Raw genomic sequence first — 26,626 nt, 5'->3', positions numbered from 1 at the left:
TTTAAAATATGCATACACTTTGACCTAACAGGTTCATTTCTAGGGGTTTCTTTTAGAGATCTTTGTAGAGGGTTATCTGACACAATTTATAAATGTGGCAAATTAGATGAAATATAAATATCCACTGATATTGGGTGCTTAAACACCAGTAGGCTTGTGTTTATTGAGTGGGAGAGTGTCCATGAGACATTTTTGAGTAGAAATAACAAATTAGAGAAAAGCAGTATATATAGTGGGGGCCCTTGATATAAAAGTCGCTCCACTCTGGGCTTGTGAGTGCCTCGAATGATGCTTCCCAGAATCACCACAGTGTTATCCCTGGATGAGAGACCTAGAGTTATTTCATTTTTCTACATACACATCTGTGTGTACTTCAAGTGAGTATTAAGCATTTTTTTTTAAGATTGGGAAACCTTAAGTGTGAATTTTGGAGAAGGGGAAAGTATGGAATGCTGTTTGGATATATTGTAGCTAGGGAATGGGGGGCAAGGACTAAGAGTCCACCAAGGGCATTCATCCTCCTTTACACACACACACATCACCCACCCTCACCCTCCCTAACCCTGTTGTGCTGGTGCTTTCGAGGAGAGCTATGACCTTGAGTTAGCTTAATCGGGTGAATTAGGTGTGGCTGCCCTGTCCTATTTTTACACCTGGTGCAGCTGCACCCTTTTTCCATATATCTGTTTGCCCTGCTGGTTAAAGCAAGGTCTATACCAGTCATTTCCTCTTCTAGTACTACATTTCTAACAAGGCCCCGGCTGGAACCCTATCTCATTGGTAGTCAGGGAGAATTGAGTTGGGTTGACCCCAATCCAGTCCCATCCAGCTGAAGGCCTTGTTACTCAGTGTTAACTAGAATCATCTTAGAGGACAAAAGGCAGCTCTTGTTTGATATACTTCATTATACGGTTTCTACTTTATCTTACTCCATTCTCTGTTTCTCAAGGGCATGGCTATGTGCTTCATAATTTTCGTCTGCTCATGATCCTTTTCATTACCTAATTCAATATCGGACGGCATTAGTAAGTAAGCATTGATGGAAAATGATGGAATAAATAAGGTCCAATCTGGGACTCATTTTAGATGACTTTTTTTTTTTTCTTTTTAAAGGCAGAACTGGATCCTTAAAGTTAGAGGAAAGGAAGGCAGAGTTGCTTTGCATTTTGCTGGAGGGTGTTGGCGGTGGGGCAGGCAGGTGGATCCTACCCTGTGCTGGAAGCAGAAGCATCCTTCATTCCCTCCCTTGCCGGTCTGTCCCTTGTAGCAGAAGGATCCTGTGGATTTGGAGCTTGGCAGAGACTCTTCCTACTTTCTTGACAACAGCTTAGGCCACAGACACTCAGGACACGTTTCGTTATGTCCTTCTGAACTGTGGACCCTGTACTGAGCTCTTCACATTTGATGCTGAATTGTGTTGAAACTTTACAGATACTCAGTGTCTTGATGTGACTGTCCCTTTGGATTTGAGTTCTGTTTTAATATTATTTTCTTGGCTTGTTTGCAATTTCGAGACTTAATGCAGGCTACTAACATTCAAATACTGTTTCAGTTGTACAAGAGTTGGGACGAGTGGAAAGGGGCTGCTCTCACACCTTGTATTGAAAGCTAGATTGCTTTGATGGTGCTCCTGCTTGCCTGTTTCTGACGCTAGTTTGAATGAACTTGCTGTAACTACATAAATGTGCCCGGTACACCATAATTGAATAAGTATTCGAAGGGGTTTGCAATCACCAGGTTAAATGATTATATAGCCTTAAACCACGTAGATTTTCCAATTCAATTAAAGTGCTCATTATCTCTTATTTAAGTGACCAATAAAGCGTGCAGTTATGTCTTACTTTGCAAGTGGGATTAATATCTACTGTTTATCTCAAGATAAATATTGGTAAGGTAGCTGGGAAAAGCAATTTTATGCCCTCAAGAGTGAGGTAGTGCAGGGCTAAAGTGTTGGGTGTGAAGTTTTATCTTTCTGAACTGATTATGAAGTATACTAAACATTTATGTGGCTTTGTCTTTATAGACTGAAATCGCCAAGAGATTGAATACGATTTGTGCACAAGTCATCCCATTTCTGTCTCAGGAAGTAAGTAAAACTGTTCAGCTGTTAAAGTGCAATTATGTTGCTTCTCTGTTTGCAAATTAGCTAGTTTTAAGATGTTAATTTTATCACAAGGAACAAGTGTGAAGAACATCTGTTACAGCTGTGGTGTGTATACCCCTGCTATTCCATCTAACAGATCTGAGGGCACATTAGAAGTGATGGCAATAGCTCAACCTCAAATTAAATTTTTTCCTTTGGAAAACTGCAAAATGACTATCAAACATAAAACTTTTCTAATTTTAAATTAAATTAATTTATAAGCTTAATTGCTACTGATGATTCCAAGTGTCCTTTCTCTAGAGAGCTTTTCTTATTCTGAATTTTAAAAATGGGTCCATCAGGGTTGACTTGACCATGGAAGCAGGTATTTCATTTGTACTTGCATAATGGTTGACTTAATGCTGTCCATGGAGGGAGTGGGTGCCAGTACTCTTAAGGATGAAATAAGTGTTCATGTTACCTTAACTTACGGAGTTGTGCGTGTGTGTGTGTGTGTGTGTGTGTGTGTGTGTGTATGCCATTTTTATTAAGATTCAAAACCACAGGATTTAACTGTAATATTTTGAGAGGGAAAAGCTCTGTATATGACTAATCTGTGAGATTGACTCAAAACCAGTATGCTTTAGTTTGACCTTAAAGTTTACCTTACTTTTGGATACAAACTTATAAATGCTAAACAAGGATTCATATATCTTGAGACAAAGCTTGTTGGACTGGGAACTGAAATACGGGCTGTCCGTTTAGTTGTCATCAGCTGCTTCATACCGCAGCCATCTCTGCTCTTCTAGCAGCCTCTTCCAGCGTAATGTGTACTCCCTGTTCAGTAATCCTCGTCTCTGCTGTGGTCTGTCCCATGCCTCTCAAAGCACAGGTGTGGCTTTGTTTTTTACTTGTGGGTGGAAGTCGGGAGGTCGGTAGAGTGTTTCCGGACTGTGAACTAAGAGTGGGGTCTTTCCTTTCCCTTGTGTAGGGTGAACTGTCTAAAGGAGAGGAATTACCAGAGTTTCCAAAAACTACTTAAGGGTTGAGATGTGTTGACCAGAGAACTAATAGAAGATTTGATTTTAAATGATCCCATACTGTTTATTTTCTGAAGCCCCAGGTTAACCATTTTTGGTGTCCTTTTTGACTTTGTGCCATTCCGAGCCTTAGCTTTCCACCAGAAGTTAAGTGGTGACTGGAGTGAGTTAGAAACAAGGAAAGCACTGCTCTGTTTTCTTTCCCCTTTTCTACATGTGTTTTGTGAAATAACGGGTGCTCGACAAACTTTTCATATACTAGCAAATCCAAACATTATACTTCAGTCTGCGTCGCATGTGGCGTTTGCCTTTTTGTTGTTATCGTTGGAAGGTACGTGAAGTTCTTGGCTGCCTTGCTTACCCTTTCTTCTCGTTGTTTTCAAAGCATCAACAACAGGTGGCGCAGGCTGTCGAACGTGCCAAACAGGTGACCATGGCAGAGTTGAATGCCATCATCGGGGTACGTGGCCTACCAGGTCTACCTCCTACAGTGTGTATAACCAGCTTTCATTTCTTATTAATTTGATGGCTTAATCTCTGTATATATAAGATATTTGTGTAGCTTAACATTGACCTATTTGATAAGGGTGGGGGGGGGATTCAGGTATGCTGAGCTCTGCTCGGGAAGAGAGATTAGCATAAGGGAGATGATAGGAGAAACCGTTTTAGGAGGAGAAGAAAAATCAGTCTACCTTTTAATGGGAAAATAAATATCCTTGAGCCTGTGACACTTTTGCTCCAGTAGCCAGGTAAAAATACCCTTTAGGTTAGAGTTTTAAACTATTCCTTATTCTGTCCTATAACTTTAGATCACAGCGAAGTCAAGACACATCTCATAATGACCATTTCATTTAGTTTCTTTGCTTTTGCCTTTTGTTTTTCTAGGGTATTGGGACCTTTCTAACTGCTTGGTCTTCCTCTTTCTTGTGCCTCTTCCATGAAGTTTTAAGTGGCACCCCAATGAAAAGAACTCTCTCTTGCTGTTGAAGAAGTGATAATTGTCTGCCCTTCTGCCCTCTAGCCTTTCACCAGGGTTCTACTTTCCTGTTTTGAGTTCAGTTAGTGCTCCTGGCTGGCAACTGGTTGTCAATCACAAGTTATTTGCTCTGCATTATTAATGAGCCTGGTGAACCCTGCGGTCCATCCCCTGCGTGAGTTTATCTGCCCCCAACCCCCTTCAGGGTCCAGGATGGCTCTCAGATTTTCTGCCCTTCTGGACCAAGTGAAAGAAGTAGCTGAAACAAGGGACCATCCTTTCTGGTTTTATTCATAAGTGAGTGCCTTGAGCAGATTCAAATCACTCATTTATCAATTTATGTTAATTGCTTGTGAGAAGATGCCCTGCTGGTCTTTATAGTTCCCTGAGACACTTTGTAATGATAATTAGACATGCTGCTGTACGGATTAAGAGTGCCATAGTCCAATGACGGCCACAGACAATGGAACCAGTTAATCCATCAGGGTTTAAAATTACATCCCAACTGGAGATGGGGAAAAAACATAAGAGCCAAGGAGGATTAAAGAATGAGCCTCAGCTTGAAAACTCTCCTTTCATCAGTTTCTCAATTGCAGATCTGCAGTCGGGTTGCCTGTGGTAAGCTATTGGCAGTCAATTAGGTGAAATAAACTGGGAGGGTGACCTTCATTTCCTTTTAATAGCTTTTTCCTCCCTGAAATGGGGAGCTTCAGTGGATTTTCAGCTTAAATTTTATTCAAGCTGCTTTATTACACTTGACAGCTTAGCTCTGCATAAACAATTCTTCCCTTCTCCTCCCCCCAAGTCCAGGCTCTGCATTTCTCCCCCTTTAGTATCACATTTTTGACTGTTACTTAGTGGGCTCTCTAATCACATTCAACAAAAAACACAATTACATCTGCATTTGTCTGCTGCCTTCTGTACCCTTTTCTTGTGTAATGAATTGCTTTATTTCAGAGATCAAATCAAATATTCACTGGTACTTTTGCATGTACCATGTTTGATTAGCAAAGACTAATAGCAAATTGTACTTGTAGCTTAAGCACAGAATTTTTAACCCTAATGAATGAGGATGGAAAAGCCTGTTTTGATTAAAAGAAAACATATGCAAAGCAGGTCTCAAGTACCCAGTTAAACTTTGTGGAACACATTTGTTTTCTGATAGGCTCTAAATTTTTACATATCATTTCTTGATGGTAAAACTTGTATTTTTAAATTCTCAAAGGCACTGCCCAGTACAACACATCAGAAAGGGGAAAATTGTATCAACCAGATGTTTATAGGTAATACTCATTTTGAGCCGAATCAGAAAATAAAAATAGGTTGTTTTAGAAGGGCAGATGAATCGCTAATTTTATGAATGGCTTTAGTCCAGGAAACATGTTGTTGAGATTAGAAAGGCAGATGAGCTCTGCCAGCTAGCAACAATAACGCAAATCAGCGCATTGGACCCAGCTCAGGACTAAACGCCAATTGCATGTCTTCGGCCTGTGTGGTTTTTATCATTGTAATTTTTGAATCAGTGTATTATAATTGTAATTTTTGAATCAGTATATTAATTTATGTCAGCAGGCTCTTTTAAAGTTTGTAGTGATCAATAATTACCCCAAACCATAAGTTTCATGCTCTGGCATATGCTTGATTTTTGCTTGAAAGTAATTGCGTGCGTCCTGGAAAATCGAAGTAGCATAAAATTGGGTTGACAATTCACTGGACCTTTGACCCCCTTCATTGAACATGCAGTGTGTCAACCTGTCTCCCCAGAGGGGAGGAGGCTCCGGGAGGCTGTCTGTTCCTACAAGCAGCAGCTGCGCGCAAAGTAAATGCAGCCCGGTTTGATAGCAGCTGTCAGTATTGTTCAGGGACCGACTTAGGGGAAAGAACAATGGGAGAGGCCACGCTCTTCGTCTGCATCGACTTTCAGGCTAAGAAAAGAAATAGTAATTTAACGGTTTAGACATCTATTACAAGTGTGAAAGATCATGAAAGAGTACCCTTTAAAATGCAAATGAGCCGAAACATTCTCATTCCCTTTAAGGTACAATCAAGGAGCTCACTGCTTGCTTGACAGGGCTAACGATATTTCTCTTTAGCAAACCAGGAGAACGTTAAATATTCTCAAGGACACCAAGCTTCTAGGCAAACTCAGCTTGTGTCCCAGGACTATGGATGCTCTTTTAGGAGAGAGAGGACATATTTTTTCCATTCTTGTTGAGTGAATTAATGGTGCCCATTTCTCACCAGCATAGAAAACTTGTTCTTCTATCTGATAGAAAAATTGAATTTTAAAATCTTTTCCACCACGGCACCTACCTTCAACTTTAATATTCTTAGATAGTTTAAATTTGGAGAAATTATTGAAATGGTTTTGTTAAACATTTTCAATAGTTTTCACTGATAGCAAAATTGATAATTGGCAGAATAGTAACTGCTGATTTACTTTTTGAATTTTGCTTTTCATAAGCTCTTTTGCTATTAAACATGTTACGTTCTTATAACAATAGGAAGAGTATTTAATAATATAGAGATCTTAAAAGGCACAGGGTTTGTTTTGACATACAGCTCACTTGTGCTTTAGAAACAAGTTCATTGTGCAAAAGGAACTTAACTCATTTGAGACCTTTATTTTTTATATCAGGATAGTCTCTACAATTTCAGCAGCATCCCTCAAAGATTTTCTTCAAAACTTTGGAATTGTGTTAAAAATGCATAAAACAAAACAGATTCGTAAAATGCTGAAACACTTGTTTGTGGGATAGTTAGTGGCTACCTGAAGGCAGAGAAAAACCAAGGACTCTTCAAGATCATTCCCCGCTGTATTGGGGAGTTTGGAACAAAGCTCTCTTCTACCTGCTCTGACACTAAATAATTAATTTTAGTTGAATTTGGGATTCCAAATAACTAGAGTTACTTTTAAGCTAGGTTATATGACATAAATCGATATCATATGGATTTTGATACGTACATATCTGCACATACAGTTCTTTTTAACTGAGGTGTAATTTATTTGCAGTGAAATGCAGAGATCTTGCACGTACAGTTTGATGGCTTTGGGCACACACACAGCTCTGTAACCACTCTTCTCAGGGTGCAGCCCTCTCTTCTCAGGGTGCAGCGTGTTTCCATCCCCTCAGGAGGTTCCCTGTCCTTCTTCTCAGCAGTTTCCCCCACCCCTTCAAAGAAGATTGGGTTTTGATTAGAAAGTAAACAGTAGTGAAGTGTGGTTTTCTTTTTTTAAAGACATTGAGTAAGACACTTGGTGCTTCCACTTTTTAGCTTTGTGACCTCATACGATCCGTTCGCCTCGATCAATGTCCCATCTGTAGATAGACAGCACCATCTTGCTTGCATGGCTTTTGTGGGGATAAGACCCTGGCTGGCAGCCCTCACCCAGTATTGGTCCTGGCTCCTTGAACTGCAGTTTTGTCTGCCTGGTTTCTCTAAGTGTCTGGAGCAGATCTGTGGTCCAGTTGGCCAAGCCCCCTGTGAGGGGTGGCTGTTCTCCTTTGTCTTTTCTAGTGGTTACCTGGATGTTGGTGTCTTGAGATTAGACCCAGCCAGATGCTCTGCTCATCACACACACATACATTGTCATGCATGCATGACTTAATGAAGACACAACAGTACAAAAGTGCTGCCATTTAACTTATATATATTGATTTCAGAGAGAGGAATGGAGAGGGAGAGATAGAAACATCAATGACAAGAAAGAATCATTGATCGGCTGCTTCCTGCACACCTCCTACTAGGGATCCAGTCCGCAATCTGGGCATGTGCCCTGACTGGGAATTGAACCCTGACCTCCTGGTTCATAGGCCGATGATCAACGATTGAGCCACACTGGATGGGTTGCCATTTAACTTTTGATGAACAAACTTAAAGTTCAGAACCAAGGGGTTAAAGTTAAGTTTTGGGAACAGATATAGAGAGAATTGAGAAGCAAAAATGTGAGTAAGGGAACAAGGCCTCTGTTGGCACTGGGAGGTGGCAAGGATCACTGAAAGAATTGGAAGGCGAGATGTCCAGGTGACCAGTGGGGGTTTTCCATACCAAGATATGCCAGATTTCTGATAACTGCCTCCATGCTAACTGTAGATATAAGACAATTTGAGCAGTTTCTTAGAGCAATTGCCCATGAACTTCAGGAACTCAAGAAATTTGGGGTTAATGTAGGCAACTTCGTTTTTCCTTTCTCATCCATTTGGACACAGTCTGACTTATTTTCCATGAATATAACTTCTGTCAAAGCCTATGGGAGCCTCAGGTTTGGGGCTCCATTTATTGGTTAGATTTGTATATTCCTCCTTCATAAGTAAATGTGTAATGCTCTTCACTTTAAAACAACTTAGTATGAAATAAGTGTAGGGTATTTTGTGATGCTGGCTGGGTTTGTTTGTGTAGGGGATGGCTGTGAGTACAAACTCCTGATGTGTCTGGAGCTGGAGCCTTTCTGTCCTTAAGAGATTGAGTTGTAGACCTAAAGGGCTCCCATTGTTGCAGAAGATGATTGGTTTAAGGATTAGCAAAATGTTGGATTATTTTTCTCCTCGGGCTATAGCTGTTAGCTATCTATAGGATTGTAGTGTGTGATGTTTAAGAGGATGAGGTTAGCCTCTTATTCTTATGAGTATGCAGTTAATCCCTGGAAAGCCCATCAATAACCCAGCTGTAAGTTTCTTTATACAACAAACTCGCCCTAGGAGGATAGTGCCTAGCCTGCTACCAATAAGAGAAAATGAAATGGCCACAACAAACATGGGTCTTCCAACTCTGCAAACTTGTATTTGGTGACATACCCTCCACTTAAAATCCTGCAGTGTTGTTCTTTTACTTGTTTGTTAATCCTCACCTGAGGATATTTTTCCATTGATTTTTAGAGATAGTAGAAGGGAGAGGGAGGGACACACACAGAGAGAAACATCAAGGTGTGAGAGACACATCAATTGGTTGCCTCACACACCTGTCCTGACCAGAGCCAGGGATTGAGACTGCAACCGAGGTACGTGCCCTTGACTGGAATTGAACCCAGAACCCTTCAGTCTACAGGCTGACGCTCTATCCACTGAGCCAAACCCGCTAGGGCCAGTTCTTTTATTAATTTTCCAAAATGAGCGAGCAGTATTGCAAAGAAGTCTTTTATGCACCTTCTCCTTTAGTGTTTTACTGAGCACAGCTAGGTCTCTCTGACAAATGCAGGGTTGGCTTCAATGTCTGGGTTCTTCCGAGTAGTCAGAGTGCTTTTCAGTTATTAGGAAACTTGGTGAAGCATTGTTTACGTTTTAATGTCCCCATGTGTTTTTTTTCATGTGACTTGTACCTGATTCCTTGGAAAAAAGCCTAGTATTGAGCATCCCATTTTATGAGTTATATCTATGTGGTTTTTAAAAAAAATCACATATAATTTACATACCATAAAATTTACCCTTTTTAAAGCATGTAATTCTGTGGATTTTAGTATATTCACAGAATTGTGCAACCATCACCACTACCTAATTCTAGAATAGCTGTAACACTCCAAAAAGAAATCCCATGTCCCCATTGGCAGTCAGTCCTCTTGCCCTGCCTCCCCTGTCTCTGGATTTGTCTATTCTGAACATTTCATATAAATGCAGTCATGTAGTATGTGGCCTTTTGTGGCTGGCTTCTTTCACATGTTATAATGTTCTCAGAGTTTATTCATGTTGTGGCATGTACTTCAATGCTTTTATAGATGAATAATATTCCGTTGCATCAGTATATCACTTTTAAAAATATATTTTTTTTATTGATTTTAGAGAAAGAAAGGCAGGGAGATGGAGAGAGAGAGAGAAACATCAATGATAAGAATCATGTATTGGCTGCCTCCTGCAAGCCCCCCCTACTGGGAATTGAGCCCAGAACCTGGGCATGTGCCCTGACCGGGAATCAAAACCCGACCTCCTGGTTCATAGGTCGATGCTCAACCACTGAGCCACCACATGGCCTGTCTACCATATTTTTTGATCTACTCATCAGTCGATGGACATTTGTTTCCACCTTTTGACTATCTTCTATTTATATAAAAGCCTAATATGCAAAGTGTCCCCTTGGGAGTTCGACCCACCCGGGAGTTCAGTAGCTCGCTATGATGTGCGCTGACCACCACGGGGCAGCGTGGGACGAAGGGAGGCCCCAGCTGGCAGTCGCTAGGGACACTACCCATGCACGAATTTCGTGCACTGGGCCTCTGGTTTTGAATAATGCTGCTTATGAGCATTTGTGTACACGTTTTTGAGTGGAATCACTGGGTCATATGGTAACTTAGTTTAACTTTTTGAACAATGGCCAGACTGTTTTCCAAAAGTAGTGGATGAGAATTCCAATTTCTCTACATCTTCGTCAACACTTGTTACTGTCCATCTTTTGATTCTAGCCATCCTAGTGGGTATGAAGTGGTGTATTTCATTTGTGGTTTTGGTTGGCATGTCCCTAGTGGTTAATGATGGTGAGCATTTTTTTTTCCCATTAAAACCTTATGTGGTTTTAGGAGTGTATCTTCCTAAATAAACATGACTTTTTAAAATTTACTGTAATTCAGGCATGTAAGTCCCAGGGTCTTGGTCACTGTCACAACTGTAACAGTCATTTAGGGCAGGTTGGACAAGCAAGTCGGTGATGTTGCAGACTGAGTTGGCCTGTGGATTAGCTGAAATGTAGAAAGGATGAGTTCAGATCCTTCAGAATTTTAGGCCTTCATCCTGGTGTCTGTCTGCATACAGGCCTTCGTTCTTTCCCTCTCTGTGTCATTCTGTGTGCTGCTACATTGAGATCGGGTCTTTGGATTGTTGTTGATGCTTTATTTTCATTTTCTTCCAGTGTCTTGAGCATTCTTGGCCCCAGAAAGCAGTTTTGCCTGTTTATCATCCTTACCCCTCTTTATGCAAGAGGCCGTTCACGTAATGGGAGGTTTTCAGATAACTTCTGTAGTGCTGTCTTTGATTTTCCCACTTGTTTGCTGTAGCATACCACTGTTCTTTTTCTACCTATTAAATGCCAGTGCAGAAAAAGAAGTGAGTGTTTTAAAGAACAGGGAAATAGCAGAAATCAAGTAAGAGTGATTGGAGAGAACTGTCAACAAATGCTACTTTCCACATCATTTTCACTTTAAAAATGTTTAAATACCAAGTGCTATAAATGCCACTTACTGTCGCGCTTTCAGCATTAGAGATTCTATTTTAAAACCATGCGACATGGTTTTAATTTGGGTTGGGTTCAATTTGTGATCTATGTGACATCGTTTTTCCTGAGGTTATACCGGATTAAATTCAAGTTGATTCTGTGGTTGGTGATGAAGAATTTAGCATCTAGTGAGGGTGAGGTGAGCAGCGGCCTTCCCGTGTATTCTGGGTGTCTTTCCTGTTGTATAGGCAGCTCTGTGGTGATAAAGCACTGTGCCAGACCTGGCTGAGAAACAAAAATGTGGAAACACGGGACTGATATGTTGAATCTCTGAATGTAAACAGCCAAGTCAGGTTCATTATAGTAGCGGGAATTACAAGTCAGAATGTGTGGCTGTTGTTTGACATGGATGAGGTTACTTCTTTATTCCTTGTGGGTTTTCAGTATCATTAACTCAGGGTTTGGTGTTTGTTTTACGTGGCTCACTCTCAGCCTATTCAGATTGTTTGGGAGAGAGCAAGTGCATTCATCGCCTTACCACCAACCCAACCCTTTCGTAATCGCCTTTGAGCACCAGAACACTGATATGTAAAAGTTACCTGTGTAGTCCTTTTCCAAGTTGTTTTGTAGAACAGAAAGTTTTTATTTGAAATTGTTGGTTGCGCCAAGTCAAGGAAGTAGGTGCTCTTTTTTTTTTTTTTAATTGTGACAAGCTAGTGACGACGGGAAAATGAACAGTTGAATGTTGAGAAGTATTTTTATTTTTTTAAACAACAATTTGACAAGTCCCTGGATGTTTAAGAACCTGAATTCTAATGTAATGGGACAGAATTCCAGCTTAGATCTAGACCAGAATTTCTTAACCTCAGCACTATTGACATTTTGGGCTTTATAATCCTTTGTGGTGGGGGTTGTCCTGTGAATTGTGGGATGTTTAACAGGATCCTTGGCCTCTACCCATTAAATGCCGCTAACATTTTATCCCCAGTGTGACAACCATAAATGTCTGTAGACTTTGCCAAATGTCCCTGCGTTGGGGCAAAGGAATGTCAAAATTGCTCCGTGTGAGAGCCCGCCTGTCTAGCTTGATAACTTGAATAACCAGCTGTATTGCTAAAAACCACCATTGCTCATCAAAAATGCCTTTTCTGATAGCTTTAGTAACTGTTTTGTGTTCTGTGCTGTATAGATAAGCATTAATTTAGGACAAAAGTTTACTTATTAGTGTAAACTAATAAATGGATAGAAGGTTGCATTTTTCCACGCTTGCTGACATGTTGAGAAACATTTTATAGTTTCCCAATGATCTGCTCAGGTTTAGGTCATAGAGGACTGATGCATATAAATTCCCCCAATTGGGAGACCCATTGGTGGTGGTGGGTTTTTTTGTTTTGTTTTTTGAGGTTTTTCTGGCTGTATAGCAATGTCAGTAGTTCTTTTATTTTAAAACATATGTTTAAGTAGCATAAATGGTTTTTCTTTTAGTGAAGGTGATGGGTGCTAGATTGCCAGTCTCAGGTAAGCCTTGTTGAGAAAAAATGTTTTTCCAAGGACATGTGGGGCAGGTGGGCTGCCTTTTGGAGTTGTTTCACTCTCTAGGATGAGGGCCCTCTATTCCCTTCAATAAATGTTTTATCTTAAGAAACACTTCTTATCTGTTAAGCATCTTGTTCTGAGAGAAGCCAGAGCACTCTGTGTTTAGGCTTGATTCTTCTTTATAAACTTCCTTAGAAGAGAGCTGGAGCCAAACAGAGCCTCCTTTTTCAAATGTAGGGACAGGGTGTTAGAGAGTGGGGACAGGAGAGTGGACACTCTAGAGTCACAAACCTCAGCTCAAATTCCCATCCATCACTGCTAGTCTACATGGTGCAGGTGGGTCTGTCTCCAGGTAAATCTAGTGATAAGTTTGCTGTATTGCGTGCCCTTGAGCCTCTCATTACCTGGAAAGGAGAGAAATGTGAGGGCTTTTGTGAATGTGAGACTATGCTGCTGTGGTCCCAGGAGAAATGCTGTTCTAGGGAACAAAAGCTTTGCAGTCATCCTTCCAGCTATGAGCCCCAAGGCAAGCAACCCTGTCATCTGCTAAATGGGAGCCGTGATGCCCACCCTCCCTGCCCCAGGTGTGTTCTGAGCAGAGGCCAGATACTGAAGATGACAATATTATCTGGGAGCTCTCCTGGCTGGATAAAGAAGTAAATGTGAGACAGTGATATCCCTGTTTCCTGGGCCTGCAATATCTTCAATAGCTGCTCCTTCCTGTTGCTTCCTAGACACCTTCCATTTGGATAGGATTTGCTTAAAAAACAGCAACACACAAAACAAAGAAGCTCTCAAGATGGCCAAGTTAAGGATGGAAAAACCTAATTGCCTCTAATAATGGACAGTGAGCTGTTTCTTCCAGGGGGAAGCTCAGAGCAGAGATGGGTAGAGGTAGAGTTGCCTGTGGCCAGTTAGACTCTAGGATATCCCCACTGAGTTATTAGCCTAAATGTTGGGTTTAACCACGGGATCTACTTCACAGCTGTGGCAAAGCCCTTTATTATATAAGCTAACCTTTCTTTTCAACAGCATATCAGAGAATACTTTCCAGATCATTTTTCTAAAAACTGACTTGGGTTTGGCAGGAAATCGGCTTCCTTCTTGCGTATTCAAATGCTGCCTTTGCTCTGACATCAAATCCCACCTCTGAAGTCGACTTTTGGTGACTGGATTCTGGAGTTTTTGGGGAGCAGGGGTGTGCAGGGGGGGTGGTAGGGTTGGCGTCCTCAGCCCTGTAGTTAACTGCCTTCCCCTCTGCTTAGCCTCTCCCATCTTCTTTTGATCAGTGCCGTGCCTAATTACCCCGCCGCTCTTGCTGCTTGTGTATGCATCACTGCATTTCCCTCCCAGAAGCCGGACATAGCTCTTACTCTCCAAGTAATGATAGTAATTGCTGGTAGGGCAGACCTGGTCCTCATCCTTCTGCAAGCCCATTTCTTATGGCAGGTGTCTAGTTCCTAATTAAGTGCTAATGAGCATGCCTAGCGGACCGTGACGCACTGCCAGCTTCTTCAGTTTTATGTCTTGCTATTGCCAAGCTCTTAAAAGGTGACAGAGCAAGAATTAGTGTCTCTGGGATGACAGGAAGGTGATTTTATGCGTAAAGAAATTGTTATTATGATCTCAAATGTCGAATGAGTAGTTTATAAATACTTTCCAAGAATACTGTTAAAGCTATCCTCTTGGACTTCTCTCCCCCTTTTCCAACTTCCCTCTAATTAGAATTGTGCTCTCTTTGGAAGGAATGGAAGTTGAAAGAGAACTAAAGATTTTTTTAAAGATGCTCGTAGGAGTTGAAGATTTACTGTGAAATGATTGTAAGATACTGATTTCTGCTTTTAAGATGCTGTTTTCTCCTGCTCTTGGAGGGGGGACATGCTCAGAATTCAATTAAAGATCAGTAGTCTGGGTGGGAATTACTGAAAATCTGGTGTGAGGTTTAATATATTCAGTACACGCCAGAGCATAATAAATAAAACTAGTAATTGAGTCCCAGGGAAGTGCGCACAAATCAGAATCTTAAGAATTTCCCAACATTACACCTTAGAAATTGAGCTTTAATCGTTTTTACTGTCTCATCAAAAACGAGTTTTCGGTTGGACAGCTGAAATGTGGCCAGATTTATGGTACAAGGGCCATTTCTTAGATACTTTTTCATTTCTACAACATGCTCTTAAATATAATATATGAGAGCAGTGATACTTTTTAATGTGAAAAGATTTATGATCTCTGGAATAAGTTAAGCTATAGAGGCAGTGGCATTTGGGACTGGGGACTTGGGTGTCTGTGGTTGGTATCCCATAGGACAGTGCGAGTGATTTCCCGTCAAGGTCTTTGGACTCGTTGGGCCTCAGTGTTATCCTTGTGATGTTGAAGGACTGGGTTCGGGGCATGGAGCTCAGAGGAAGTACGGGATAAACAGCGCTTCACCTTCACAAGCTTCTTCCACCTGTCACATGCCTGGCTCCCTGAGACCTCCCTCTGCATGTGGTGGCTCAGTGATTAGTGAGTCCTAAGGGTCATTCCTACAGGGACTCCACTCCCCTCCCACCTGCCAGGAGAAGCTCTGCAATTCTCTCAGTGCTTTGGGCTTGGCCCCTTCTGTGGAATGGGAATGTTGGGACCTACTCACAGTGAGGGCTTAGTGAAATAAGGTCACGTGCCTGGGGGTGGGGTGCATAAGAGATGCACTGCTCCTGCCCTCTTGAGTTCTGTTAAAGGTAATAGGTTGGTTTTCTTTCATAATACCATTGTGGTGAGTTAACTCAAGAAGGTCAGGGTGAAATGGAGTCACTTAATAACTGATGACTACTCAGTTACTATATTGTAGGGTGCATATCTGCACTTCCCCAGTTTTAGCCTTTCTGAAATCAGAATGAGTCTTGAATCTGTGGCATCTTAGATTCAATGACATAATGGATTTCATCCCTCGAGGCACTTAGAGATGGAACTAGCAAACATCTGAGGGGCTACTAACATAGTCAGGATTGCTGATGATAATAAACAGCTACATTCTCGGGGTAACTTAATGCCAGAAAGTGACAGTGTAGATCTGAGGATTATATTTTGGGAAGATTGTATCTTATCAGGTAAAAGCTTTTGATGAACTGAAAGTACTAATCACCTTTTTCCCCTCTTTTCCTCCCTCTGTCTCCCTCTTTGACCCCTTTGTGTGTATTTTACCCTCCTGTTCTGTTCTCCATCCTCATGTCATGTCTACTTTCCCCTGGATGTTGCTACCGCCACCACCAACTCCAACAACAACTCCTCCTCCTCTTCCTCCTCCTCCCCCTCCCTCACCACCCTCACCACCACCAACAGCAGCAGCAGTTGCAAGCTCAGCATCTTTCTCATGGCCACGGACCCCCAGTCCCCATTACGCCTCACCCTTCAGGACTTCAGCCGCCTGGGATCCCGCCCCTGGGCGGCAGTGCCGGCCTTCTGGCACTGTCTAGTGCTCTTAGTGGGCAGTCTCACTTGGCAATAAAAGATGACAAGAAGCACCATGATGCAGACCACCACAGAGGTGAGCGGCCGGGCAAGCCAGATTAGGACTTTGTCCTCACACTCATACAGTGCTGCAAAGTTGTGTGCACCGCTAAAGAAAGCCCCAACCTATTCAGAGAGCAAACAATGAGCTAAGAGGAACTGCCGCAAAGCTTGGCCACTGAAATACAGCTCACCCTGGAAATTCTCAGGGTTTAGTGTGGGCATCTGTAGATTTCTCGATCTCTTTAGATTGCAGGCATCTTGACATCTTGGCAACTGCCTAGTTAATGCCAATGGCCTGTACCATATTATGGAAAACTGTTAACTGCTTAATTGGGTAATTTTCAAAGAAAGTAATGTTGTTAAATGGGGCGAAATAAGAAGTTAAATCTGAAAGTGAATGTGTTCAAATGAGAGGTTTGATAATTGCATCTGTTACTACTTAGCTTCATAGGCTTTAATTCTAGTATGCGTTAAATATTGGGCAAAATTGCACTTGACTAATTTTTTGAAGAAAAGTAATTTATTCTGTCAAGAAATAAAAAAATAGGCTTTGTGTATGGTTAAACTGTAAATCTTATGTTTACAAAATACTGTAATTTTCAGGAAATCACTGTATTAGGAATGTGCAATGACTTATATAAATAAAAGCCATTTTTAAAACTGTTTGGGGCTTGTGTTCTAATTATTCCCCCCTTTTTTTTATTTCTGTTCTTGCCTCTGTGTCTGAACGGGCATGTCTGTGCGTTTCTTGGTAACCTCGGGAGCAGACAGAGAACCTGGCACAGTAAGTACTCTAACGCCTGCTGTACACGAACACACCCCCTTCCCGTAGTGCACCCCACACTGCCTTTCCTTAGCACAGATGTGCACATCTTCCCTGTCTCCCTCAGTGACCAGGTTTTTGCTTTTTAAAAAAATACGACTATTCCCCACCCAACCCTGTATTTTTATAAAACTTTCGTTAGATGAGAGCAACATGATTTTGGGGCAGAGCTCTTTGCTATTATCTGTATGTGCCCCAGGCCCACTTAAAAATATGTTTCCCATTGCATTTTGAGGCTAGGTTGCCTGTAGTTTAAGAGTATTCATATTTTATCTTAAATCAGTTTTACAGGCAAGAGGTCACAATCCACATGTGAAATTGGGTTAGTAATGTGTTATTTCTACCTGAACCATTTATTATCCTCTGCAAATGCCTCTTAGTTGCTAGGTTTCCATATCTAGTTTTCTTTTTTCATAATTGTCCTTGGAGTGTGAACTTGAACTTAAATTTATTTTAGACCAAAGAATTGAGCATCTTAAGTTCTTAAAAACAAGGAAATTCAGCGGCCAGGATTCTGTGCTTGGAGAGCTCATCTTTCCACCGGCCTGGCTCTCACGCATTTCACACAATGCATGTCAGACCTGCACACATATCCACCAGTAGCTGTCGGGAGATCTGTATCTAAAATGCATCTCGCAAATGTCATGATGAAATAGAGTGAGAATTGGCCCCTTTTCAGCAATGATAATCGACAGTTTTTGCCTCCTTCCCTCCCTTCTTTTCTTTCTTTTTGAACATAGCAATATTTTGACCATCTTAAATCTAACTGGTTACAAAAAGGGCGGTGTGTGTGTGGGGGAGAGATACTGAACTTGTAAGTCATTCTGATAACTTTTTTGTTATGGGTTTGGGAGGAAGATAGGCAATTCTTTTCATTCTGAAAAGTTTATGTTTTTTCCCCTCCCTTTTCTGTGTGTGTGTGTGTGTGTGTGCGTGTGTGATTTATCTTTTTTTTTTTTTAAGGTTTTTAATTGATTTTTAGAGAGAGAGATGAAGAGAGAGGGAAAAAGGGAGAAACATCTATGTGAGAGTGAAACATGGATGGGCAGCTCCCACACGCCCCTACTGGGATTGAGCCTACAACCCAGGCATGTGCCCTGACTAATAATCAAACAGGCATCCTTTTGGTGGGCGGGACAACACCCAACCAACTAAGCCACATCCACAAACCAGGATGAATTAGTAGGGACTTTAAAAATTCTCTTTGAGATAGATCTTGGAATATTTTATGTATCAGGATGTGTTGGGGGCAGTGGATAATGGTGAAAGTATGGGGTAGCTAGTTTTTAAATTCTGGTACTCTAAGTGTTCTCTGGGAAATATTGGGGAGAGAAAAAATTACAGCTAGGGAATAAAGTATCCTCACAAAGTACACACCTAAGTAAACTGACTGATTTGTGGAGGTGACCTTTCTGTTTTGCAGTTTTAGTGTCTCTAGATTATCATTTTTTCTGTCATGTTCATCCTATATTGTGTCAAATTAAAATCCCTAATCCTGGACCAGAGAACAGAAGGCAAAAGATGCTGAGAGAACCCATGTCCTTTAGCATGCTGCGTGTTGTCATTTAATTTACTTCTAGGTTTGGGACTTTAACTTTTTATTCTCAGTATTATGGTTTCACCTTAAATCACTGTATATTTCTTATTTACTGAATGTTAGGTAATATAGGAAACGCGTCTGTAGTTTGGGATACGTAGGCACATACATCACAAGGCCTTTCTCAAGGAACCAAGGAAAGGAGACCAAAATCCTAAAATACAGTCTAGAAAGTTTCAGCAAAAATTCTAGGCAGTTGTGGAAGAGATACCATGATATGTACCTCTGTGAAATGCCAGTGTGTGACAGGAATGAGGAGAGATTTGCATGCTGAAGGTAGTAGGGGCATTTTTCAGACCTCTTTGTATATTTCTGAATGTGTCTAATAACCTTCTACTTGTATTTTTGGCTGAAAAATGTAAGCAAGAACTTTATTCATTGTGGAAGTGATGGTGAGATGGAGGAAGGATGATGAGTTCTGTCCTTAAAGAAGGACAAAGTGGTTATTGAATTTTATGCAGCTGTGGATTGTTTTTAAGTCCACATGTTGCGTTAGCAATCAGTGAGCATCCAAGTCAAAATGTGGATACATTGCATAAAGCAGTCTGTAAAAATATAAAATAATGTGTTATTTGTATGTTTCCTTTTCCACATTAAATTTTTGACAAGTAATGATAATTTCAAAATTCTTTCAGAATACGTACTGTGTTTCCTGCTTGTTAAGTTACAAAAAACTGTAGGTGATATAAAATGGGAATCTACACTAATTTGTAGTATAAACATTTACTTAAACTTCAGTCTCTAGAGAGGAATTAAACTGTTCGCTGTCCACGTAAGTGGGATTTTGCTGCAGTTATATAAAATTAAGTAGCTCTTCAAACTTTGTGTAAAATTGAATATGAGAAGCAATGGGTAATAAGATGATGTGTACCATTAGTTCCTAAAATATTGTAGTACTTACCTCTTTAATAAAGTGGTTTGAATTATGAAGTTGAATTTTACTTGGTAGATAAAGTCCGTTTGCCCTGTAATGCTCTTATTTCTTTTCACCCAATAAGGGGTCATGGATAGTTGCTACAGGGCAGAAGTTTTCAAACCTTATGGTCTCAGAATCTTTTTCTACCCTTAAATTAGAATTGTTGATAACCCCAAAGAACTTTTGTTTATGTGGGTTTTATATTTTGAAAATTTTCTGGATTAGAAAGAAAATAAATTTTAAAATCACTTAAGCAGATAAAGAGCTACTTAATTTGTGGTAACATTATTAATGAAAAGTAACTATTTTCAAAAAAAAATTATTGGGAAGAGTGGCTTTGTCTTACACATTTGCAAATGTCTTTAGTGCCTGGTTTTAAAAGGATAGCTGGATTTTCATCAACTTCTGCATTCTTTCTGTTTTGAAACATTGTTTGGAAGAATAGGAAGAAAGTCTGCCCTCAAAGAGGTAGGTAAGAGTCCCTGGGAACATCAGGGGTTCTTGGACCAAACCCTGAGAACTTCTGCCATGAGACTAAGGAGTTCTGAAAAATTCCAGACCCGTCTATAGGCTTATGTCTTCCTGCTCTTCTTCTTCCTACATTGAACACACATTATTTATATTAAGTGCAAAACCTAGGAACTTACATAGATCCAGAGGGGATGTGAGTGTGTATAAATTTGTATCTCTAAGTCTAAAACTGGTTCAAAGGTCATGTTTGCTTATTTTTTAGTGACAAAATTATTCCATTTGCTAGTTTAAGGTTTTATGGTAGGAAAACACATGAGCCTTAATTCAACCTGTTTTAATGTAAAACTCAGGATATGAAAGCATTAAGAACAGGGTGAAAACATGGACACTGTGTAAGTGGCTTGTTTCTGAAAGGGATGAATGATAAAGCCAGTTACTTTTAAGAGGTTTCCGTTGCTGTCTGGCTGTTTATAAATTAAGATTTGACTAGTGCTTTCCTAATTTACAAAACTTGGTGGTTGTTTTTAACAAGAGTGTACTATCAGAATGCTACTTACTATTGAACAAAGAAATATTAAATGACCTAACAAAGGCCTTTATTTCTTCAGTAATAACAAAAACGTTAGATATTTCATTTAGAGATGAATTACATTAAATTTTGGCTGAAGGGAATATCATTTAAACAAGGCTTGAAAGACCTGGAATAAGAGAGTTGACTAAGAGTCATATGGCTTTTAAGAAAATAGCATAGGCCTGGCCAGTGTGCTCAGTGGTTGAGCATCGACCTATGAACCAGGAGGTCATGGTTCAATTCCTGGTCAGGGCACATGCCCAGGTTGCAGGCTGTATCCCCAGGGTGGGGCGTGCAGGAGGCAATTGATCAATTATTCTCTCATTATTGATGTTTCTATCACTTTCTCTCCCTTTCTCTCTAAAATCGATAAAATATATTTTTTAAAAAGAAAATAGCATACAATATGTGTTTAAATTCTCATTACTCTAGCAAATATTTATTGAGTAGCTACTATGTGCCCAGCACTGTTTGAGGCACTGCATAATATTGGTTGCCATTTTGCAGTGGTGCCTTTTAATGTCATAGTCAGATTTTTTTTTTTTTTTTAATGAAAATACTGAAATTCCTGACCCCTGTAATCACTCTTTGAAACATTTGGAAAAGGGAGGAGCCTTGGGGGTGGGGATTTGGCAGAGACTCCAGAGAATAGAGGGTCTGTGGACATAAGCAGGTTTCATAGATTGGTCTCAGAAGGTTCTTGAACCTTCTAACAACTATGCAGAGTGTTCTGAGGAGAGAACTTTCATCAACTTCTCAAAAGGGGTTCCTGGTCCAGAGAAGTCGGAAGTACTGTTCATCCACATTAGAGATCATAACAGTAGTTATTTTATTAGTAAGATACAATGCTCAGGGAGGTTGGGTGCCACTGGTCATACATTTAGTTAATTAATGGCAATTGAGAATTAGATCATGTCTCTTAAAGAGACTGTGTTGTCACTCCCGTAACTGGCTTTTAAAATTTTTGGGTTCATACTTAGGACGTAAGAGTAGTTATGACAGCCATCACTGTATTTACTATAAGGTGGTGTCTTTATCTTGTTTTTCTTCTCTAGTTGTCCTACTTGCTAGTTAATTGGCCAAGGTAGGGCAGGACCAGTTCCTACTTCACTTTTTCTCAGAACGACCAGCACTGGAGAGCACAGGGGGAAGTAGGACGTGAGGCTTTCTCTGGAAAAACGGCATCGTTGGTCTTTCTCTGAAATTTTAATTTTGAGTTTCACGTCATCTCCAGTGGCTCCTCAGGACCATGGCATTATGGGGGTGGTGGGATAGAAGGAACCCCTGTTGTGGACAAAGGGAGTCTGGCTGCACAGGCAGGTCATCTGAAACATGGTGATGGGGCTGCCTCGCAGGTGAAGACTTAGGAGGAACCAGAAACAGCAAGGCCTCAGACACAGCAGAGCAAGCCTTTAGGCATGTCTCCCCTCAGCACCTGCTAGCAAGACAGTAAATGCATTGTTAGTCATGCCCAACCAGGTTACTTGTGGTGTCCTTTCCTTTTTAAAATACAGTGGGTGAGACAGTTGTGGAGGGTAGGCCCATGTGACAGGGTGGCAGCTAATGGTGTTTCTTAGGATGTTGGGACCATGAACTGATCTCAGCTTTTTGTGCCCTTGATCCATCTCATGATACTAAAATTCACCAAACGTAGGGGGGACTTGGAGAAGGTATTTTCATCTAAATGTTCATGACTTTATCTTGACCTAGTGCATGCCAAGGAATTGCCTGGGAATGAAGGATAGAACCGAGATGCGTCACCTACAATTGCAGTATTTAGGCACAGTGAAGGATACTGACGTTTCTCAGGCAGTTAGTTGCCTCAGCAGATTTCCCCTTTGGACAGCATTTAAAACCATGTGCTTAAAAAAAATGGATCCTCTGGGAAAATCGGCGTCACTGTTGTGAGAAGGGTGAACCCCTGAAGAAAGGAAAGCCTGGGCTGTTTCCAGGTTGTTAGGAGTGGGCGGGGAGAGGGGGGAGAGTGGTGGTGGTGTCCGTTTATTGTGGATGCCGTATCTCACCGGGTGGGTATCGGGGCCTGTGTATGACCCAGGACAAATGTTCAGATGGGTATGTGAGCCTGTGTGTGACTAGAGAAATGTTTAGGTTTTATCTCACTGTGATCACAGTGAATATAGGGCATCTTGACTCCTCCTCTCCCCCAAAAAACAACAAAGAATAGGTAGAGAGTATTTTCTCCTTCCAAAACCTTTTTAAAGACTTAATTTGTGTTCTGTAATTAGATAACTTGATGCCTACCATTTGGAGCAGGTTTTCCTAAATGTTGGCCCCATAATCTTTTCATTCCCTCTGGAATGTAGTAGGCAGCAAGCTCTGCATCTGCTGACTTTCAGATAAGGAGGGGTGGATGGAAGTTGTCAGATACCCAAATAACTCACATCCAGGTCCTGACCCAGTGCTTTCTAGTTTCAGGGCCTTATCTTGCAATAGAAGGTATCTCATCAGGGGCTGGAGAAAGAAGAGGAACAGTAACCCCTAAGTAGTTCCTCGAAAACATGCTTTTAAAAAAGGTTTGAAATAACAGATTTGATTTTTTTTTTTTTTTTTTGCTGTGACCAAGGTCCTGATTAGGGGAATGGGGGTATCCTGAGTTCATTTAAAAATTATTTTTAAGTGATTATATTTATTGTCAGCTCAAGAGTTTTTTATTTTATTTTGCTTTACCAGGAGAAGGTAGGTGGAAAGGCAAGCTGGGGGCGGGGCGGGGCGGGGCGTGGAGGATGATGCCTAAGACATCGTGTGGTTTAATACCTCTTCTAGCCCAAATATCGACTGGGTTTGTATGCCTCCTACATGGCTATGTTCTCTCCTGGGAGTCCTCCTGACTGAGTCCCCCTTCTGCATCCGACAGTGCTGAGTTCCTAGATCAAGATGCAAGAACACACTGGTTCTTTCTGTATTTTGCATTTTAACTATGAAAAATAGATGTATACCAGACCCGCTTCACCGCCAGGGCTTCTGAGATGCGATGTGGTTGCCAAGTGGACACGTTTCCACACTTCTCCACTCTCTTCCACTTTTCACCATTGATAAGTGGGGATCTTGTTAGTTTTATGAGCAAAAAATATATTTGTTGAAATGTCAGGCAGAATACGAGACTGACCAATTGGACTGTAGCAAAAAGTACAGCGTCGGGGGTGATGACTTAATTGGTATCAGGTGTCGGTGAAGAAAGCACACAGATGTGATGGGGTGCGTCGTTACCTAATTGTTTTAATGTTCACCGAGAAGTTAATTGTCAGTGTAGAGTGTGCTAGCAAATTAGGTTCCCACTGCCTCAGTGTAACTGAGGATAAATGAGGTGTCATGCGTTTCCAATCTGTACCTCTGACACAAACACTTTTCCTGCGGGGAGGAGAAAGTTCCCTAGGGGAATCGGCATGGCAGCTAAAGAAATCCATTTGAATAATGTACATTATTTTCACATTAGGGAAACCTGTCTAGCTTTTGCTGTATCCATGAGAGGTTTTTCCTTTCAGATTTGCTGCTGGTGGCTTCCAGGTTGATATTTGGTTGGCAGAAGAGTTGCTTTGAGGTCTTACATTAGATGAGGGATGTATGAGGGCTTCGGAACAAGTGTTCCGGTAGCACTGTCAGCGGAACGTTTCATTAAACTTGCCTTCTTTCATATCTTCTGGAGTTTGCCTTCCAAAATATCTCCACATACATGAACAACTATTATTGTTAAATTGCTAAAGAAAAGTTAAATTCTTGGAATAAGACTCTAAAGACTGGTTTTATGCATCCCGAAGCAGCTGGGTCTCTCCCTCAGTCTTGAGTGGGTAATCAGAGCGTGAAATAGAAACAACATTGTCCGGAACAGTCAGAATAAAGGAAACAAACACAAAGTCTGAATCTTGACGTTTTCTTTTGACTCAACCCAATGCTCTCTGAAGTTCAACAGACTCTTCTACTTAAACGTGCTAAGTTCTTCCATGAACGAATGGTTTAATAATTGCATTTGGATGTTTATCTTTGCTTTATTTTAAGAGAACATATTGTCTACTTCTACCCATTTAGATTCAAACCCTCTACCAACTGTCTAGTCAACTTGACTCCACTGAACTATAGCAGAGAATATTCCTGGTGTTGCTTTTACAAAACATGGTTCACCCAGTTAGGAAGCTACTATGGATTTGACCACTCAATGAGTGCACACTGGTGTAATATTGGAAGATCTGCTACTCTTGCTTTTCTCTCTGAGTAGCTCCTAACCATCACATCACTGTTAGTGCAAGAAGTGGCCCTCAGGTTGCATATTATTGGTCATAGTGAACAATTTCCCTGTTGTCAGGGAAGAGGCCCACTCAGATTTTATATTCTGGAGATTTACCTTAAGAGGGACAGGTCATAACTTCTTGTGGAGCATGTTTTCTCTGTACTTGCACCTCATCTAGTCATTTCATATGTGGTTTCAATGTGAAAATGAGAGGAAGTCATGCCTGTTGGGCGAATAGGTCTTCTGGACCCACTTTCTGTCTCTGGTACTGAATATTCCAGAGGATTCATTTTACTTTAGAGATGTGTCGGATATGCATCTCCCTTGATCTATTTACTTAGCTTTCTACCAGTGTGTGCAACACGAAAGGTGCAGAAAATCACGATTTTAGAAACTTTGTTTTGAAACCATAATGTGTTTTCAGGTCTTGATTTGTTCATATTTAAATACTCTCCCCCCCCCCCCCTGGGGGGGGGCGCGCTGCTTAAAACTCCTATTTTGAGTTCGTATAGAAGACATAAGGAAAATAAGGTGATTTTGTTTTGTTCTTAACAAAATTTTAAAACAAAGGAAAACATATATACTGTCTGGAGATCTCGTGCTGATCAAAAATACCTGATTCACAATTAAATATTTATTTGGCAAGTAAATATTGGACAAATGAATTGTACTTGATAAATGCTGTTTGGTAGATTAAAATCTTTAGAAGTAGGGACTCTGGGAAGGGAGGTCTGTGGTGGTAAACAGGTCTGTGGGATCACTCTCTGCCAAGATTGCCATCCCATCGGACTGGTGCTGTGGGTCCCTGGACTACTTTGTTCTCTGCTGAGTTCTTTTCTTGTGTGAATCTTGGCTATAAATGGTAGGACTCATGAATGTAAACGTTGGAATTCGGGACTACTTTTAGGCCACTTTAAAGTAGGCTGTGAAATGTTCATTTTTTAATTTTATGTTCACATTTTTTATATTGTGGATAATCAACCAAGTGAATCAGGATGTGTGTGTGTGTGTGTGTGTGTGTGTGTGTGTGTGTGTGTGTATGAGAGAGAGAGAGGTGTCTTGTGGTTAGGAAGAGGAAACAGAAAGCACGCAACATATATTAGGCATTATTCTGTCCATTAGAAGGTCAATTAAGCTTCATAGGCTAAAGAGCCAGTGTGACTTGTAAGTGATAAGTATTGGGGGCCAAGTAATGCAGGAACATAAATTGAGTTTAGAAATTTCTCTTCTGGGTGTGGTGGCACTTTGACTTAGTGGGAAGAGCTCATTGCCTTCAGGCACATTGCCTCCCCTTGCTGGTAAAATGAGGGGATGAAGGGGATGAACAGTATGTCTTTAAGGTTGCTCTAGCCTCTTCAAAGGTTGGATTCTAATTTTCCTCTGTGTTTAGAATGCATGAGTTTTTAAATAACAACAAAGCAAAGTAGCCTCAGTTTCATTCTTGTGCCACGGCCTCTTCTTAAATGTTGATAAATCCTAGTATGAAAGGTGATTCTGACTTGTCCTAGTCAAACAGATCAAGATAGAACCCTAAATTTTGAAGGATCCAAAGGATATTAAGTTAGTACCCAGGTATAATCTCTTCATTCTTAAAATAGGTATGAAACTGCTCATAATGACCATCAAAATGGCTGTGTTCCACCTCTGAGCCTTTGGATGGTGCCTGGGGGGAAACACAGCATGAGAGGGAAAGACTCATGGTCTCATGAGAATTCTGGAAATACCTGTGAAGTCTTTT

General features: G+C 40.9%; 1 protein-coding gene across 4 annotated transcripts in view; it reads left to right on the top strand.

Annotated features, from left to right (window-relative positions):
- The window catches only part of TLE1 (TLE family member 1, transcriptional corepressor), an 85,599-nt gene that overhangs the window by 27,143 nt on the left and 31,830 nt on the right, over nt 1-26,626 (top strand). The window contains exons 5-8 of one of the 4 annotated variants that reach the window (XM_008142044.3): nt 2,024-2,086; nt 3,509-3,583; nt 16,100-16,301; nt 17,035-17,051. In XM_008142044.3, coding sequence (XP_008140266.1) covers nt 2,024-2,086; nt 3,509-3,583; nt 16,100-16,301; nt 17,035-17,051 — 357 coding nt within the window. Of the gene's footprint in view, nt 1-2,023; nt 2,087-3,508; nt 3,614-16,096; nt 16,302-17,034; nt 17,052-26,626 lie in introns of all 4 variants that reach the window. The other 3 variants (XM_008142042.2, XM_028146269.2, XM_028146268.2) reach the window with 3 other exon arrangements.

Source organism: Eptesicus fuscus, chromosome 15 (genome assembly GCF_027574615.1).
Source record: "Eptesicus fuscus isolate TK198812 chromosome 15, DD_ASM_mEF_20220401, whole genome shotgun sequence".
Classification (NCBI taxonomy): domain Eukaryota; kingdom Metazoa; phylum Chordata; class Mammalia; order Chiroptera; family Vespertilionidae; genus Eptesicus; species Eptesicus fuscus.
Note: the sequence above shows the minus strand (reverse complement) of the source record. Positions and strands in the feature narration are given on the sequence as shown.